This window comes from Lemur catta, chromosome 3, assembly GCF_020740605.2.
Source record: "Lemur catta isolate mLemCat1 chromosome 3, mLemCat1.pri, whole genome shotgun sequence".
NCBI lineage: Eukaryota > Metazoa > Chordata > Mammalia > Primates > Lemuridae > Lemur > Lemur catta.
The window spans coordinates 31065786-31081166 of record NC_059130.1 but is presented as its reverse complement, the minus strand read 5'-3'; the positions used below and the strand labels follow the sequence as shown (position 1 = coordinate 31081166).

At 51.0% G+C, this 15381-nt stretch overlaps 1 protein-coding gene and 1 pseudogene across 5 annotated transcripts in view; both read right to left on the bottom strand.

The window, feature by feature from the left end:
* Positions 1-5749: 5749 nt before the first annotated feature.
* On the bottom strand, positions 5750-9511 carry LOC123635145 (annotated as a pseudogene). Its single transcript, XR_006734059.1, has one exon. The product of XR_006734059.1 is annotated as an uncharacterized LOC123635145 (transcript).
* Positions 5750-15381, bottom strand: part of KIRREL1 (kirre like nephrin family adhesion molecule 1) — a 98621-nt gene continuing 88989 nt past the window's right edge. For all 4 annotated transcript variants that reach the window (XM_045547004.1, XM_045547003.1, XM_045547005.1 and 1 more), the window contains 5 exons: positions 13776-13974; positions 12374-12481; positions 12055-12194; positions 11448-11525; positions 5750-11204 (listed from right to left, as the gene is read on the bottom strand). In XM_045547004.1, the coding sequence (XP_045402960.1) occupies positions 10728-11204; positions 11448-11525; positions 12055-12194; positions 12374-12481; positions 13776-13974 (1002 nt within the window). In that variant the 3' untranslated portion in view covers positions 5750-10727. The remainder of the gene's footprint in view (positions 11205-11447; positions 11526-12054; positions 12195-12373; positions 12482-13775; positions 13975-15381) is intronic.

Genomic DNA, 15381 nt, shown 5'->3' with positions numbered 1-15381 from the left:
TGTGCCTGAGAATCTGGCACCATCTCCTACTTCAGCGGAGGGGATGGGTCTTAGGACTATTGGGAGGTGAAGGGGCCTCCACTCCCTCCTGGAGAAGAGCCAGAAGACAGTGTCTATTTACTGAAGTTTAGGAGGTGAAGGAACACAGAGGGTCTTAATAGGTTGAGATGGGGAACTCTCCTTCAGACTAGGGTGGTGAGGTGGGAGATACTGAATTTCCTAATGTGTTCAGAACTCACCCAGAAGGAAGGGTGAACAGAATGGAGAAGAGCCAGGAAACCATATTGTAAGAGAAATGGTTTGAAGAATCAGAAATATTTAACTGAAAAGAGACCTCTCAGAAGAGACTTGACATCAGGACAACTTCATTTCAATATCAAAAGGGCTGCTTGGGGAAGGGGGCAGACTACCAAGACAGCAGTGTCCTGAAGGCAGAACTACAGCCTTGGGTAAAACTTGCAAGGAGGCAGATTCATGCTTAGTAGAAGGAAGAAATGTCTTCCAATTAATCCTGTCAAAATAGTACGAAAGCCTGTTTTTTAAAGGTGGTAATAAATCAACAGTACTGCACGTTTACATATATTAGCTTGAAACATATAAAATTGCTGCTGTTCAACCATTTTTGACCTACAAAAACAGTAATTTTGTATGGCTCAATTGACTACATCTTCCTATCTCAGAATAATTCCCAAGGCCATTTTAATGGCCTACAGGCCCTCACAGGATCTGTTCCACCTCACTTCTCTCACACAGTCCCTTACCACTCTCCTCTGCTCTTACTGCTCCCCCTGCCACACTCCGTGCTGGTCCTATGACCCTCTAATCACATTTCTGCCTCAGGGCCTTTGCAGCTGCTGTTCCCTTAGCCTAAAATATTCTTCCCCCAGATAAAAGCCCAGCCTACTTGTCCTCTTCTCTTGGATGTTTTTTCCCCTGAAATTCCCAAATTCCTTTCTAAGGGGCCTGGTGAGTCACACTTTACAAATGATAAGATCCCATTATTAAATGGGTTTTTTTATTAACCCAGTATAACGTGGCTTACTTTCCAACCTGATTCCTGTGCAGCAGTGGTCCCCAACTTTTTTGGCACTAGGGGCTGGTTTTATGGAAAGAAATTTTTCCACAGCCAGGGGGACGGTGATGGGGTGGGCAGTGGAGTACAGCATCACATGACACATAGAAGACCCACTTGTCGTAACTCAAGCATTTCTTTCTACTGACTCCAGGTCTTTAGACAAAGCTTAACTCTTTCAACCGATTGCCAACTAGAGAATACCTAAAATCTACCCATGACTTGTAAGGCTCTGCTTTGAGATGTCCTGCCTTTCTGGACTGAACTGATGCGTACCTTCCATGTATTGATTTATGGCTTTACCTGTAATTCCTGTCTCCACGAATGTATAAAAGCAAACTGTAACCTGGCCACCTCACGTACATTTTTCTCAGGAGCTCTTGAGACTATGCTCCCTGGGCCTTGGTCACACATACTCAGCTCAGAATAAACCTCTTTAAATATTTTTGCAGAATTTGGTTTTCCCATCCGCACTTTCTCTAACCACGGAACATAAAATAGCACATCTGTCCTCCCTTGGTCCCTCTCTATGCCCCTTACCCTGCTCTGTGTCTCTCCTTGCTCCTACCTGACATCATTTGTTGGTTCATTGTCTTTCTCCAGTCATTACAGTGTAAGTTCCATGAAAGCAGAGTCTTTTGTATTGTTCCCTGCTGCATCCCTAGGTTTTGATATAGTGTCAGGCACATGGTAAATGTTCAATAAATATTTTTTGCATGAATGAAAGAATGATTTCTGATAAGGAAACTAAGGCCCAGAGAGGGCAGATAATTTTCCCAAAGGCGCAGAGCTGGTGCCTGAGGAAGCTGGGGGCAAACTCAAACATGCAGATCCCAAAGCCCAGACTCCATAAAGAGCCACCCTGCATTCCAGTCCCCTGATGGTCTCAATGCAGAGCCCGTTTGTCTCTGGAGCTGAACTGCAGCCTCTGGTCTGGGTCCACAGTTGGACCAGATGGCCTCAGAGGTGCTTTCAACTTTTGAGATTCTATTATCCACAGTTAAGCATCGATTCTAGTGAGGGGATCATAGGGGCTCTGAGGGAGCAAGGTTTTGGTCCCCTCTCAGGCTATCGCATGACTCTGGGAATCAGCCTCTGCTAGGACTTGACAGGTTACTGTTTGCAAAGAAGTCCCAACCAGTGTCTCTTTTGGGGAGCTGGAACATTAATCTGAGCCTCAAAATATGAGATATTCCCCAGTTTGCAAATGAATGCAGGATGTGTTTGCATAGCGACCACCAAGAGAGCAGTATTATGTGGAGAGGAACAAAAAGACAAAGCTCCTCCATTCAATTCTGGGAGCTGATGGCTCTGCTCTCCCCGGGAGGTTGCCTCTGTGTAGCTAATTACAACAAGTAAAGGAAATGGGAGAATGAGTGCGGATGAAGTGATCTTTCTCCTCCCCCAGGTTCCCACTTTGCAAAGAGCTGGTCTTTTGGTTTCAGAACCCCGGGGGCTGGCAAGATGGGCTCTATCAGGCCCAGCTGGATGGGCACATTCTCCTAATGTCAGGTCTCTGCTAGAGCAGTGTTCGTGTTATGTTTGTGGCAGGAGGGTGGTGTGGGATGCTGTAGAGAGTGGAGATGAGGTGGGGGTGGGATGCTTCTGGGTGTTAAGAGATCAAAGTAATCAACTTACATTTGAATAGCATTTAGCAATTTACAAAAGACTTTTGTATATCTCCTGTCATTGAGTGCTCACAACATTTTAAAGATAAAGACGTGGTAGCTCAGAAAGGTGTGCTGACCTGCCACGCATCACAGTTACAAGAGGCTTTGCTGACATTTTAACCTAAATCTTCTCATTCCAGAGTCCTTGCTCTTTTCATAACCCTGGGCAATTGGTGACATCTTTACTGATGTCCCTAAGTAAAGGGGAGAAAGAGTGAAAGGGACTGATGCCCACTGCTCCCCTTTCTCTAGACTAACAAAAGCTAACATTTACTGACTACTCGCATGCTAGGAACTCTGCTAAGCACCTCCTATGAGATAGAAACTGTTACTAGTCCATTTCACAGGAAAGAAGAAAGATGTAGAGAGGCAAAGTAAATTACCTAAGGAGCAAATAGTGAAAGAGGATTTTAACACTGTCTGTGTTAATCAGGATGGGGTACACAGTGTTGCAGTAACAAACCACCTTGAAATTTCAGTCTCTTAACAAAACAAAGCTTTACTTCTCCCTCAAACTACATGTTCATCATGGGTTGACCAAAGGGCTCTGCTTCACAGAGTCACTCAGGGACCCAGGCAGAGGGACTCCACTATTGTGAAGCTGCACCATCTGGAAAAAATAGGCTCCTGTCACTAGGGCAAGGGAGGAAAAAGCTGGAGGATCTCACACTAGCAATTAAATGCTTTGGTCTGGAAGTGATATGCCACTGCTGTTGATAGCACACTGGCCAAACTAGTCAGATTGGCCTTGTCCAACAGCCAGGGAACTTGGAAACAGAGAAACCAGTATCAGTAAGTACTGGTCATGTCTATCGTGTTGGCAGTCTTGACTCTGAAGTCCGTGCTATACTACTTCATCAAGCATGAACTCCTTCCTCTAGGTTAAATTCCCTTTATGAATTGTGTTTATGGCTTTGCTTCCCTCCCTCTTTCCTTCCCTCCATCCCTGCATTCCTTCAACACATACTGAGCAACTGCATGCTGGGCACTCTGGTGGGTGATGGGGATACTAAAATAAATGATACATGCTCTCTGTCTTCAAGTGCCCTGATTTTAAGAGGAAAGTGCTGATGTGTCATACACAAAACCCCAGTGATCAAAGCAGGTTATAAATGAGATCAATGAGACATAGCTAACCCATGACACTTCCCAGGAGGGAGGGAAAGTGAGCAATGAGTCAGGCAAGGCTTCCTGGAGGAGATGGCTTTTGAGCTGGGCCCTAAAGAGAAGTAAAATTTGGAAATGAGAAAGTAAAGGGACATGGGCTCTCCAGGCAGAGAAAAGAGCTTGGACAAAAGCACAGAGGCAGGAAGGTGCAGGGGCATACCACAACCAAGGCCTGATTCCACTTGACTGTATTGAAATGCAGGGTAGGCGAGAAAGAAAGGATTGAATGATTTGGGGTCATCTCATGGAGAAATTTGCATGTCACATTTTGGTGTGGAAGCACAGACAGGAGCATGTTTATGCCTAGGCCAGCTTCTGCTTCTGTTGTGAAGCAGAAGACCTCACAAGGAGGAGTGCCTTTTACAACTTTGTAAAACCAGATGACAAAGGGGTTGTGTCATTATTACTTGTCCTCAGACTGGAGGTGACTTAGAGGAGGAGCTGGGGCCACTGTCACAGCAAGAGGCCTGTGGTGTTTCTTGTGCCTAAGAAAAGAGTAGCTTTAGGCCTTTGGAGCCTCATATCGTGCCTTATGCAATTTGTCCCAAAGTACCTGTGGGCCCATTGCTGGGCTCTGGGACCCAGAGAATACAATGTATCCCAAGTGGACATATGTGGGAAACACCCCACCCAACACCATGTGGCCTAACAGAATTCACCTGGGCCTCTGTGTTTATACAACCTTGTTTCTTCTCTTCTGCTTGTTTGTTTCACTCTCTTCTATTAGCTTCTGGATCCTGTCTATCAGTGTGACTTTACCTGTGCCGGTGCAACTTACCTGGCTGTAACCTCTAGATTCACCTTGCACCTTGGTCTCTCATTCTCATCGAGGTTGGATTCACCTTGTGCTACCAACAGGCTCTTGGTCCCGGCAACATGTCTCCAGACTCCAGCCCTCGCTACACCCTGCCCCCTCCCTTGGCTGCAGCTCCTGGGCTGTGACCTCCAACACCCTTGGAAATGGGTTGCTTTATCTCTGAAATATTTTTTCAGCCCTTACATCCTCTCTCTGCCTCTATGTTCTGTGTCTTGTGTGTACAAAAAAGCTACCATGAACCATCTTGAATTTGCTTGGTCATTGACTGGATGAGGAAAGCAATAAGCCCTTGTATTGCTCTAATGATTTATAGCTTTCAAAAACATTATCAGGGCTGGAGGCGGTGGCTCACACCTGTAATCCCAGCACTTTGGGAGGCCAAGGCAGGATTGTTTGAGGCCAGCAGTTTGAGACCAGACTGGGAAACAGCAAGACCCTGTCTCTCCAATAAAAAAAAAACTTTAATTATCCAAAAACAATTTCAGGTATCCTCAAACATTTCTGTGAAATGAGTGAAGCGAAATCTCTACTCAACTCAGGGAATTTAGGACTTCTTGGCAAGATGGCCTGTGTATGCACTGCTGCACCGGCTGTTTCATTCTGCTTCACTACAAGTTCAAAAGGTTAGAGACCTGTTAACTTTGCCTTTGATAAAGGAAACCATCCCTGTTCACATACCCACTCCCAATTCCTTTGGGATCTGGATCCCAGATTCAAAGTCTCCCCCTTTCCTATTCCCATAATCAGATTTGGCACAGAACATTTTGATGCTGTGTTCCAAAAGTACGGAGCCTCTGGCTGTTTGTCCCTGAACTGCCATAATTGGCCTCAGGGTTCTGCGACAGTCACAAACTGGTGAATAAAATGTGTTTGCCCCACGGCCTAGAGGTGACACAAATATGTAGTTTTTGCAATCTCAATCCAAACCTATCTCTTTTCCCCAAACCAGGGCCATTGCATCCAAAATCAAGCAGGTTTTTCAGTAACTTAGCTGCTAATGTATTAAATAACACAAAACGTAGAACTTTTTAAAACATTTATATTTATATATATAAAAAAATTAAATATATATAATATATAGTGTGTTTGAGACTAAAAATATAGTACATAATATTTTAAAAAAAGGAAAAAAAAAAAGGCAGAATAGGAAAAAGGTGTGAGGGACACACAGATACACATTGCTAAAAATCTACAATGGTTTGTCCTAACAAAAATAATATTTTTTTTCCTCTTCTCTTAATTATCATCATGGATCCATTTATTATTGGGGTTTGGGTGGAGAAAATTCAACTGGAGCCAGAAATGGCAGTCGCAATCCCAGGAATAGCTTGGGTAGAAAATGTGACCACAGGGAGCCCTGGGCCTCTTTCTGGTGAAACTGTAGGCAGCAAAATCTTCTGGGTCACTACTGCTAACAAGATTGTGTCAAGAGTTTGATTGTATTGGCAATTTGGCTGCTGTCTCCCCAGAGTTAGGAATATTCCCAAGCAGCAGCGTCTGAAGAGCCCAGGGCCTACCAACACTCAAAGGGCCGTCCGTGATTTGGGGCCAGCAAAAAGCCAAGGACGGGGACAGCAGGACAGTGGACTGGTAGGAATGAGTGATAATTCTATGCAAATGGAGCTACCATTATTATTATTATTTTTAAGGGCAGGCTTATACCAAAACTGCCCAGTATGGCCTGTGACTTCTGCACAGCAATTATTTCTCCAGGGACAGGGCCTGGAGCTCCCTCACAGTGATGCAAGAAAATGGGATCCTGCCCCCCAGTTCTCAGGCCCCTCCACCAGCCCAGAGGTGCAGTGTCAGGACCCAGCAGACAAAGGTGAGCTGATGCCATTCAGAAAATCTGACCTTGGGGACAGAGAAACCCTGTGGGGAGGGGGAGGCCAGGAGAAAGGAAGGGGATATTTAAATGCTAATTTGATAGCCTCTTCACAAAAATAAATGCCTTTCCAATCACATCCCCTGGTCTGTGCACTTCAGCGTCCATCACAGCCTTCTCACAGGTTGCACCAGGATCAGCAGCTTCACTGATCCCTCCAGGTGATTCTCAACATGCAGAATGGCCTGGAGGCAGAGTGGCGACCAGGCTCAGGTTAGACAGCACTAACGTGGCAGGGAAGGCTTGGGAGGGCCTGGAGTTCAGCCCTGTGGACACGACTGTCCACACAGAAAAGAGCAAGGCAGTTACTGAGCCAGTTCACTCCAAATGGGGTCTTGGCTTTCATGTGGTTTTCTTCAAACCCCAATGGCCAATATTGCTATGTACATGGGTCAAATATACTGACAGGCCCTCCAATTCCATCTTAAGGAGCCCAGGACTCATGGCTCCTGACAGAGCATCCACAGGTTAATAAGAGGGCAGGAGGCAAGAGGGCCTGGTGCAATATGCTCCATGCTGTAAGCAGAAAAGGCTCCCGTCAACACCATGAGGGGAGAGGCAACTGCTGGGATAAGGAGGGAACATACTGCCCAGAGACAGGACAGTCAAACTAGCCCCTTCATTCCAAGCAAGACATTTGTGAGCACAGAGCACTGCTCCCAACCCTGACCTTTCTCCTTTCTAACTTATGGTTTTTGCTTCATGCAAACTCTGAGGCTGGACTTTGAGGGATCCAGGATTTTGGATGCAGGCTGGGCCCTCCATAAGGAAGGAGACCATGGCTCACCCAGAATTGCAAGAACCTCTTCAAGACCAGAATTTGTCAAAACTGCTTTACTCCTCTTCACGCCACCAGTTCCCCTTGCAAATGGCTGCTACCCAACAGGGTCAGCTGTGCTCACTCCTTGGTAAGGGGAACAGGCAGTCCCTGGGCCAGGGGGATGTTCCTGAGGACTGGGGTGGAGGGTGCCTGCTCCCATTTTCCCAGAGAGTAGTGGCCTGAAACCTGGGCACACAGTAAAGGAAACGCACCATGCCCTGCCCTGGCAAGAGACACTTTTGCAAACTGTCGGAATTATGTGGGGAGCACCACGCATGACCCAAAGGCTAAAGGCTAACCCACCACATTGATTTTGCTCTGGTTTAGAGTGTGCTTTTTGTTGCTATTTGGGATGAAGGGGTCCCTGTTGGGAACTAATTCACACTTCTGACAAGATAATGAAGCCCATGGCAAAAGCTTCTTTGAATAGGAGAATCCCCTATCCCCCAACATGCTAACCACTGTTCCCAAGTCCTTGCTAGGGGTGAGCTCTCTCCCCCAGCCCCCACCAAGCAGGTACAGCAAATGAGAGCAGTTCTAGGTTGGTGCAACCTTTCCCCCTCATTTTACAGGCCAGAAAATTGGAGGTGAGGAATGTAAAGAGATTAGGCCAAGGTTACTCAGTTAACAGCAGCTTCAGAACTGGCTCTCAGGTCTCCTGACCCCTAGTCCCTTGCTCTTTCCATGGAAACAAGAATGCCAAAGGTGATCAGGATTACCAAGTACAGAGCACCACCAGGCTAGAAGATGCCAGCATTAGACAGTAAAGCTCTGTCATCAAGCCCACTCCCCAGAAAAGCTGTTCCATGGAGCCTACCAGGCAGGTCCCAATTCAGATTCTGATCACACCAGTGTGTGAGCTGCAGAGGGCAGAGACTACCTTGGTTGCTGATGCTTCCTTGTGCCTTGCACTGTGCTTGTTTAATACCAAATACCCAGGACCCCCCAGTTCATGTGTTAGGAGCAGAGAACAGTGAAGTAGTCCTGTACCAGGCTTCTGACAACTGGGCTTCCTTTCTCTGCAATTCTCTCTGCACCTTCAGCTGAGTTACCTAGTCACCTTGGGCCCCTCCTTGCCATCATTTCAACAGAATGGACCTAATACTTAAACAAAAAGGGGGAAATAGAATCCGGCCAAACTCAAAAAAAAATTTTTTTTTTTGAATATTCATGTTTAAAAAGCCACCATCTATAGGCTTTAAGTGTTTGGCTTACCCATGGCTCTAGTTCTATGAAAACAATCAAAATTTATATCCATTTTCTGCACAGGAACCTGCATTCTTGACAGACCTTCCCACTGATTCCTCACAAAAAGACTCTGCAGAAAGGTATCAGCTTCCAGGGGTGGAATATAGCTGGGAGCCCACAGGTGCCAGTCGGACCCACTCCGCAGGACTCTCTGCTGAAATGAAGGACACAGAGGCTGCCTGTGAGGTCAGAACTGGAGCTACTCGCTTCCTGGGTATTATCTGGTTACCAGCAAAGGGATGGCTGGGAATGTCACCTCTCAGACCCATCAGTAAGGGTGGTGATGGCCCGTGGCTGATGAGCATGTAACTCATTAAAGTTAACATGAGTAATGAATGGTGACCACCGAGAAAGGGCAAGGAACATTCTGGGAATTGCACCCGAGGCCCCGCCTCCCCCTGGACGAGCCGCGGGGAAGGCAGAGAAGAGCCAACCCCAGACGCTGCTTCTTGGGAAGGCGGGGCCGGGGCAGGGGCAGAGGTTCTCTTTGGTCAGAAGGTGGCGGCTGAGACGCGGTCGTGTGGAATGTGGGTGGGTGTGCGCGCACGTGGGCATGGAGGAGCAATGGGCCGTGGCGTGCCTGCGGTGCCCTTCCGCGCCGCCTTCTCCCGATCAGCACAAGCTCTCTGCCAGGGCGTCTCCCGGCCCTGCCTCTCCCAACACTGTAACATCTGACAGCATGTTTGAGGCTCACAGTACCCGCTCGCTGCACAACCGCCCACATGGGTGGGTCATCCAAAGCTTGACGCTCAAGGCACTGAAAGTGGGAGAAGGAATCTGATTGGTCCAAGAAAAAAAAGACACTTAACAAAAACCTGTCTGAAGAGAACATCTCCCATGCCCCCTGGAAGGTGGCCTCTAACCAGAGGGTGGGCCCTCAGGTAGGACAGTAGAGTCTGAGAGCCAGGCCCCTGCCCTAATCCTATCAGAGCGCCCCCCGGTGTGACAGGTCTCACCGCCTGAATGTATAAAATGGATTCAAAGTGCTTGGAGACTGAAAGAGTAATGGAGGGTGTTAGGAACCTGGTGGAGAAGAACAGGTGCCCCCTTTTCCGTCCACTGGGACTTGTATTCAGGTGGGGGAATCCCTACAGCTTTTTTTTTCCCCAAATGAGGTTTTCATTGTTTTTGTTGTCTTTGAAAAATAGCCCACAGCACCCCACCCTACCTCACCCTTCCTCAAGCGGGCTCAGAGTGAAAGCGAGGAAGTGGGGCAGACGGGGAGAGAGGGGGCTCGGGCGGCTCCCTCTAGCGTCGGTTCTGGAAGCTGCTATGCAACAGCGGTCTCTGGGTCAATTAGGACACGGTCCTTCTCCACCAGAACCCCGACTTATCTGGCTGGCCCAGCATAGAAAAGGAAGGCGGGCGGTGCTGCTGGGGACTCCTGGCTCCCCCTGCACGCTAACAGACGGGTGTCCACAGTGGGCAGCCAGAGTGACTGGCATTTTGATCCCTGCTGAATGAGGGCTGGATTTGAACTCAGTGCCAGGGCTGTTCTGTAGACAAGAGCTAAAATAAATCCAAGGTCCCTTCTGCAGTCCCCTAAGGAGGGAAAGATGCACCCAGGGCATGAATGCACACAACAGAGGGACTGGCCGAGCTACGCCGTTTTCCACCTGCCTGTGCCACAGCCACCCACTCCCATACTCCATGTCCCCTAGGCCAAAGCCTGCCCAGCCCCATAGACCCTCTTTCCCACTTATGGGCGACCAGAAGGGTGGGATAGAAAGGGAATGCTAAAAAGTGCCCCCTCTGCTCTCCCCAACCTTCACATTCCCTGTCCCCTTGCTGGGGTCAGGCAAGAGCGCAGGTCAGAAGAGACACACCCTCCCGAAGAAGAGGGAAGGGCAGGCCCAGGAGGCTGGGGCATGCACAGAGCACCATCCTCAGGACGGGGTGTTTCTGGGAGACCTGCTCCCCACCTGCCACGGCGGAGGAGGAAGGCTGGTCCGAGAAGGGAGCAATGAGCAATGCCCCTGAATATCAGGGAACAGCTGTGAAAGCCTTCTCCTCTGCCCCGCAGAGATGCCCCAGCCAGGCTCTGGCCCCTACACGTGAGTCTGCATGCGCTGCTGGAATCGCTGGCCATAGTCCGAGTGCTGCGAGGTGTAGGAGAATCGAGTGGCCGTGGCGTACTTGCCAATGGGGTCGTACGCCTCATATGGGGTCCGCTCCAGGCCGGAGGGTGGGGCCTGGGGGTAGCCCAGTCGGTAGGTGGGGTACCCAGCTGCCCCGGGGAAGGGATGGGAGTTGAACTTCTCATAGTTCTCGTAGGACAGCTGGCTGGTTGTGTCAGTGCCAGCTGGGGGAGCAGGGCCAGGGGGTGCAGGCTCAGGGGCATAGTCGGAAGCAGGGGCCCGGCTGTAGGTGTTGAGCTGGGCATAGCCGCTGGAGTGGGAGAGACGGGATGAGGGGCGGCCATCGAAGCGGGCAGGGCCAGGGGCGCGATAGTCAGCATAGAGCACTGCCCTGGAAGACGGGCGGTCTTCGTGGGCACGCACGTTGTAGTAGCCATTGGTGGGGTCCTGGGGGCAATGAGAGAAGAGGATGGAGGCGGCATTCCCTCTTGGGCAGGGATCAAGTCTCACCGTGGCCTTCTGGGCCTCCTCCTCTGGCTCTCCCTGTGCTTCCATCTAGTACCACTCCACTTCCTCCGCTCCTTCACCCTCCTGGCCACGCTCCCCACGCCTGTCCTCACCTCCACCCCGCAGGCCCTCGGAGCCCCCGTCCCAGCCAGCCCTCAGGCCCTGGCCCCTTCCCTTGTCCACCTTCATCTCATACTCCTCCCGGGTGTCGATGGTGTCGCAGCGCAGGTCCTGCTTCAGATCCACGTCATCCTTAAAGGACTGCAGAGCAGGAGTGGGCGTCAGGAGACCGGCCCTGCTCATCCCCCTCACCCACACCCAGAGGCCACCTGCTCATGGGAGGGGTCTGGGATCAAGGGCAGACCCGAGTTCTGTGTCTTCTCCCAGCAGAGGCTCTGGGATTTGGGGGGGGGGGGGGGGAGGCCAGACACCTGGTCCAAGCACGAGTTTTGTTGCTAACATGTCATGTGGCCTTGGACATATTGGTGCCCCTCTCTGCGACTATCTCCTTATCCCAGCAGTGAGGTGGTTGGACCAGAAAGCTGCTAAGCATTTCCAGCTCTCACACTCTGTGGGGAAGGATGGGCAAAGGATATCTGTGGAGAATCCCCCCATCCCCACCCTGCTTATCTTTTGCTGGAGGGAAATTAGCCTGGAGTGTGTGTGTAGCAGGACCAGCGTTGGCTGACTGACCAAGGGAAGAGAGAATGACAGCGGTTATTAGAGAGCTGGGTAGAGCCAGTCCTAGGAGTGTGAAGAGGAAGTAGCCAGGGAGAAGCAGGACCCTCACCGAGTAGATGGCCTTCATGACCCGGGTCGCTGTGGACACACTGGCGGTATCGTCCTCCCGGTCAGAATGCATCGTGAGTGGCTCCCGGTTCACTGTCTCCACTTTGATGTCCAGCTTCCTCAAGGTCACGTCCTTGCGACCTGGGACAGGGGGAGGTAGCCTAGACCGGATGCTTTCTGCTGGCCTCCGCAGTGGCTGCTTCTGGCCCCCCTGGGCTGGGAGCCCCACTGCCAACCCCACCAGCCATCGCAGGCACTGCCTGCTGTGTGCCCCGGAAGGGCCAGGGGAGGGCTGTGGGCTGCGCGGGGCGCATACTCACTGCCTTTGCGGCGCCGGTAGAGGAAGAATACCAAGGCGATGAAGAAGAAGATGAGCAGGATGCCCGCGCCGATGGTGGCCCCAGCGATGACACCCACAGGTAACACCTCTTCCGGTGGAGGAAGAAAAGGAGCAGGGTGAGGATGCAGCCACACTGGGAGCTGCGCTCAGTGCTGGCTGAAGGCTGGGCCGCGGCTACGGTGGCAACCCAAGATGGTGTGCAGGGTTCAGTTCTGACTGAGCCTGTGGCCGTTTAAGTCAAGGGGATTTGAGAGAAAAGTCTGGACTGTGGTTGGATTTAGGTCTGTGCTTCAGCTTGGTCAGAGTTGAGGGCATGGTTGGGTCTCGTCCCTGCAGCTCGAGTATCAGCTTGACCATGGCCTCAGGTCTGTGTAGCCCTCTCCGTGAGCCCACCTGCCTGTGAGGCTTGGTCCCCCCTTCCAGGGCTGGGCTCTTGTTTGAGATTAACTGTCCCCAAACTCCAATCTGCCATTTGTGTTCCCACCTCTTTTGCCACCTTCCCACCCATACCATTGTGACCACCCCATCTGCACCCACCCACCCAGGGCTCAAACAGTCTTCCTGGGTGCCCTCTGCTTTCCAGAGCTGAGCAGGAATTCAGGAATCCTCCTCCAGCCTTCTCTCTCTTCCTGGCAGTCCCAGTTGAATCCAGATCCTGCAAGTCTTCCCATCTGAGACCTCCCCTGCTGAGCCCATGTTACTTTCTACTCTCTTCTTCCCCACAACCCCTTGCTGGCATGCTCAGCTAGGACGGAACTGAGGGATCCCATCATTTTCCACAGGGTTCCCCACCTCCTACGTCAAATGGCTAGTTCTCAAAAAACAAAACAAACAAAAATGCTAGCGTTCCCTCATTAGACTTGACAGCTCCCCCAAGCCAAAGCTCCGTCATCCTGCTGGAAGTGCCTCGAGGGAGGGAACGTGTCTCTCCTATCAGAATAATGATTCTTGAGGAGGTGGGGGAACCCAAACTTACTGAGCACCTACTGCATGCCAGGCATTTTATAAATATTCTCTCATTTAATCCTCACAACCACCTAGTGAGATAGGAGACAGGTAGTGTTATTCCCTTTTACAGTTCATTTGATTTTCTCCATCTGAATTCATCTGCCCCCTCTCTGTAAGTTTCTCCACTAAACAGAAAGTTTCTTGAGGGCAAGAACTGTGTCCTGTTCACAGCTGTTCTTGCAGCCCTGAGGGCAGAGCCTGGCACATAGCAGATGCTTAGTAAATGTGAACAAAAGAGCAAATTTCCTTGGCTGAGCACCAAGGCCAGGTTCTGGGGGAGGCCCAAGAGTTCTCTCCCTCTGAGCCCTGCCCTGGAAGGAAGAGGCGGCAGAATTCCCAGGCTGCCCTGGCCCCTGCTGGGCATCTCCAATTACCTCGCTCTTCTAGCTGTATGATCGCAGTGCCCGGCCCAAAGCTGTTCCAGGCAGTGCAGTTGTAGTGGGTCTGAAAATCGGCCTCCATGACGTTGTTGATGGTGAGCGTGGACAGCACCCCGCTGCCCGAGTTGGTTCTCTCCACTGTGTAGCGCTCCAGGGTACCCACCTCCAAGAAGTTCTCCTTCCATGCCCAGGCCTGGGGCGGGGAGGGCCGGAAGGAGGTGAGAAACAGGTAGGGGGCAGAAGCACATGCCCAGGTATCACCTGATCCACCCTCAGGGAACTCTCACTCCATGTGCTGTGTGTGCCCCCAGCTCCGCCTAACACTAAGTCTGTGACAAACCTAAGTCACACCTACTGCCTCAAACCCACGGCATCGAATGTCACTCAAGGAGGAGCAGTGGCTCCCAAACATGGTGCACATCGGCTTTACCTAACGAGATTCCTTAAAATCTAGACTCTTGGGGTTTATGCCCTAAATATGAATCTCCAGGGCAGAGGTGGTCCAGGAATCTCCATTTTCATAATGATCCCATGTGATGTGGACGCAGCTGATCCAACGAACTGACACTGGGAACCCCCAGGTGTGGTGGGAAAAGTTCTGGAACACTGCAGGCTCCCATCCTGGCTCTCCCCACCGAGTCCCTGTGTGGCCTCCCTGTCCCTCTCTGGGCCTCATTTTCTTCATCTGCAAAATGAGAGAACCCGGCTAGCGCTAGACATGCTTCCAGCTCTGACAGTCTGTGATTCTAACTAAGCATAACTCAATCTTTAGGCTTATCTTTAACCATCCCACACGAACCTGCCTGGCTGGCTCTGGAGACCCAGCCACAGACTCTTAGAACAGAGAGGGGCATCCCCCAGACCCAGCCGTCCCTGACCTCCCAGCCAGGGCATCCTGCCTGCGTGTCCCCTCCCTCAGAGTGGAGCCCGAGGGGTGGGGTGGGGGCAGCTGAGAACTGGCTCCTTTCCAGGGATCAATCCTCCCAGCTCTGCAGGGAAAGCCTCCCGGGAGCAGAGCCGGGCGGCCGTGGTAATGAAGTGTCCCTGGGCAGCCCTGGAGTTAGCCAAATGGTCATTAAATGTGATGAGGGGTTTGACGGTTAATGGTCACAGAAGGAATTAATGGCTCTTGATGTGGGGGAGAGGAGAAAGGAGGGAGGCGAGTGGCGAGGGGCTGGTGAGAAGAAGGCAGGAGACAGAAGAGAGGAGTGGGGCAGAAGACTGATGGGAGGAAGGGGAGCGGGGGAGAGGGGAGAGACCAGGAGGCAGTGCAAGGGCAGGATGCGGGGGTAACAGACAGCAAGAGCATCACCCCAGGGCAAAGAGAGGGGAACAAAGGATGAATCGAGTGACTGCCCCACTCGGCTTCTCACACCTGTGGCTGCAGTGACTTCTCACAGCAACCCTATTAAGTGGGGTTCTTGCCTCTGCTTTATAGATGAGGAAACTGAGGCTGAGAACACTGAGTCATTTGCTTGGTGCCACACAAGTAAAGCTGCAGGTGGGACGTGAGTGGTAAAGGGACAGAGAGACAGAAAGGCAGAGGATGAGAAGGATGGAAAAGGGATGGGAAGCCGAGGGAACAAAGCCAGAGGCGCCA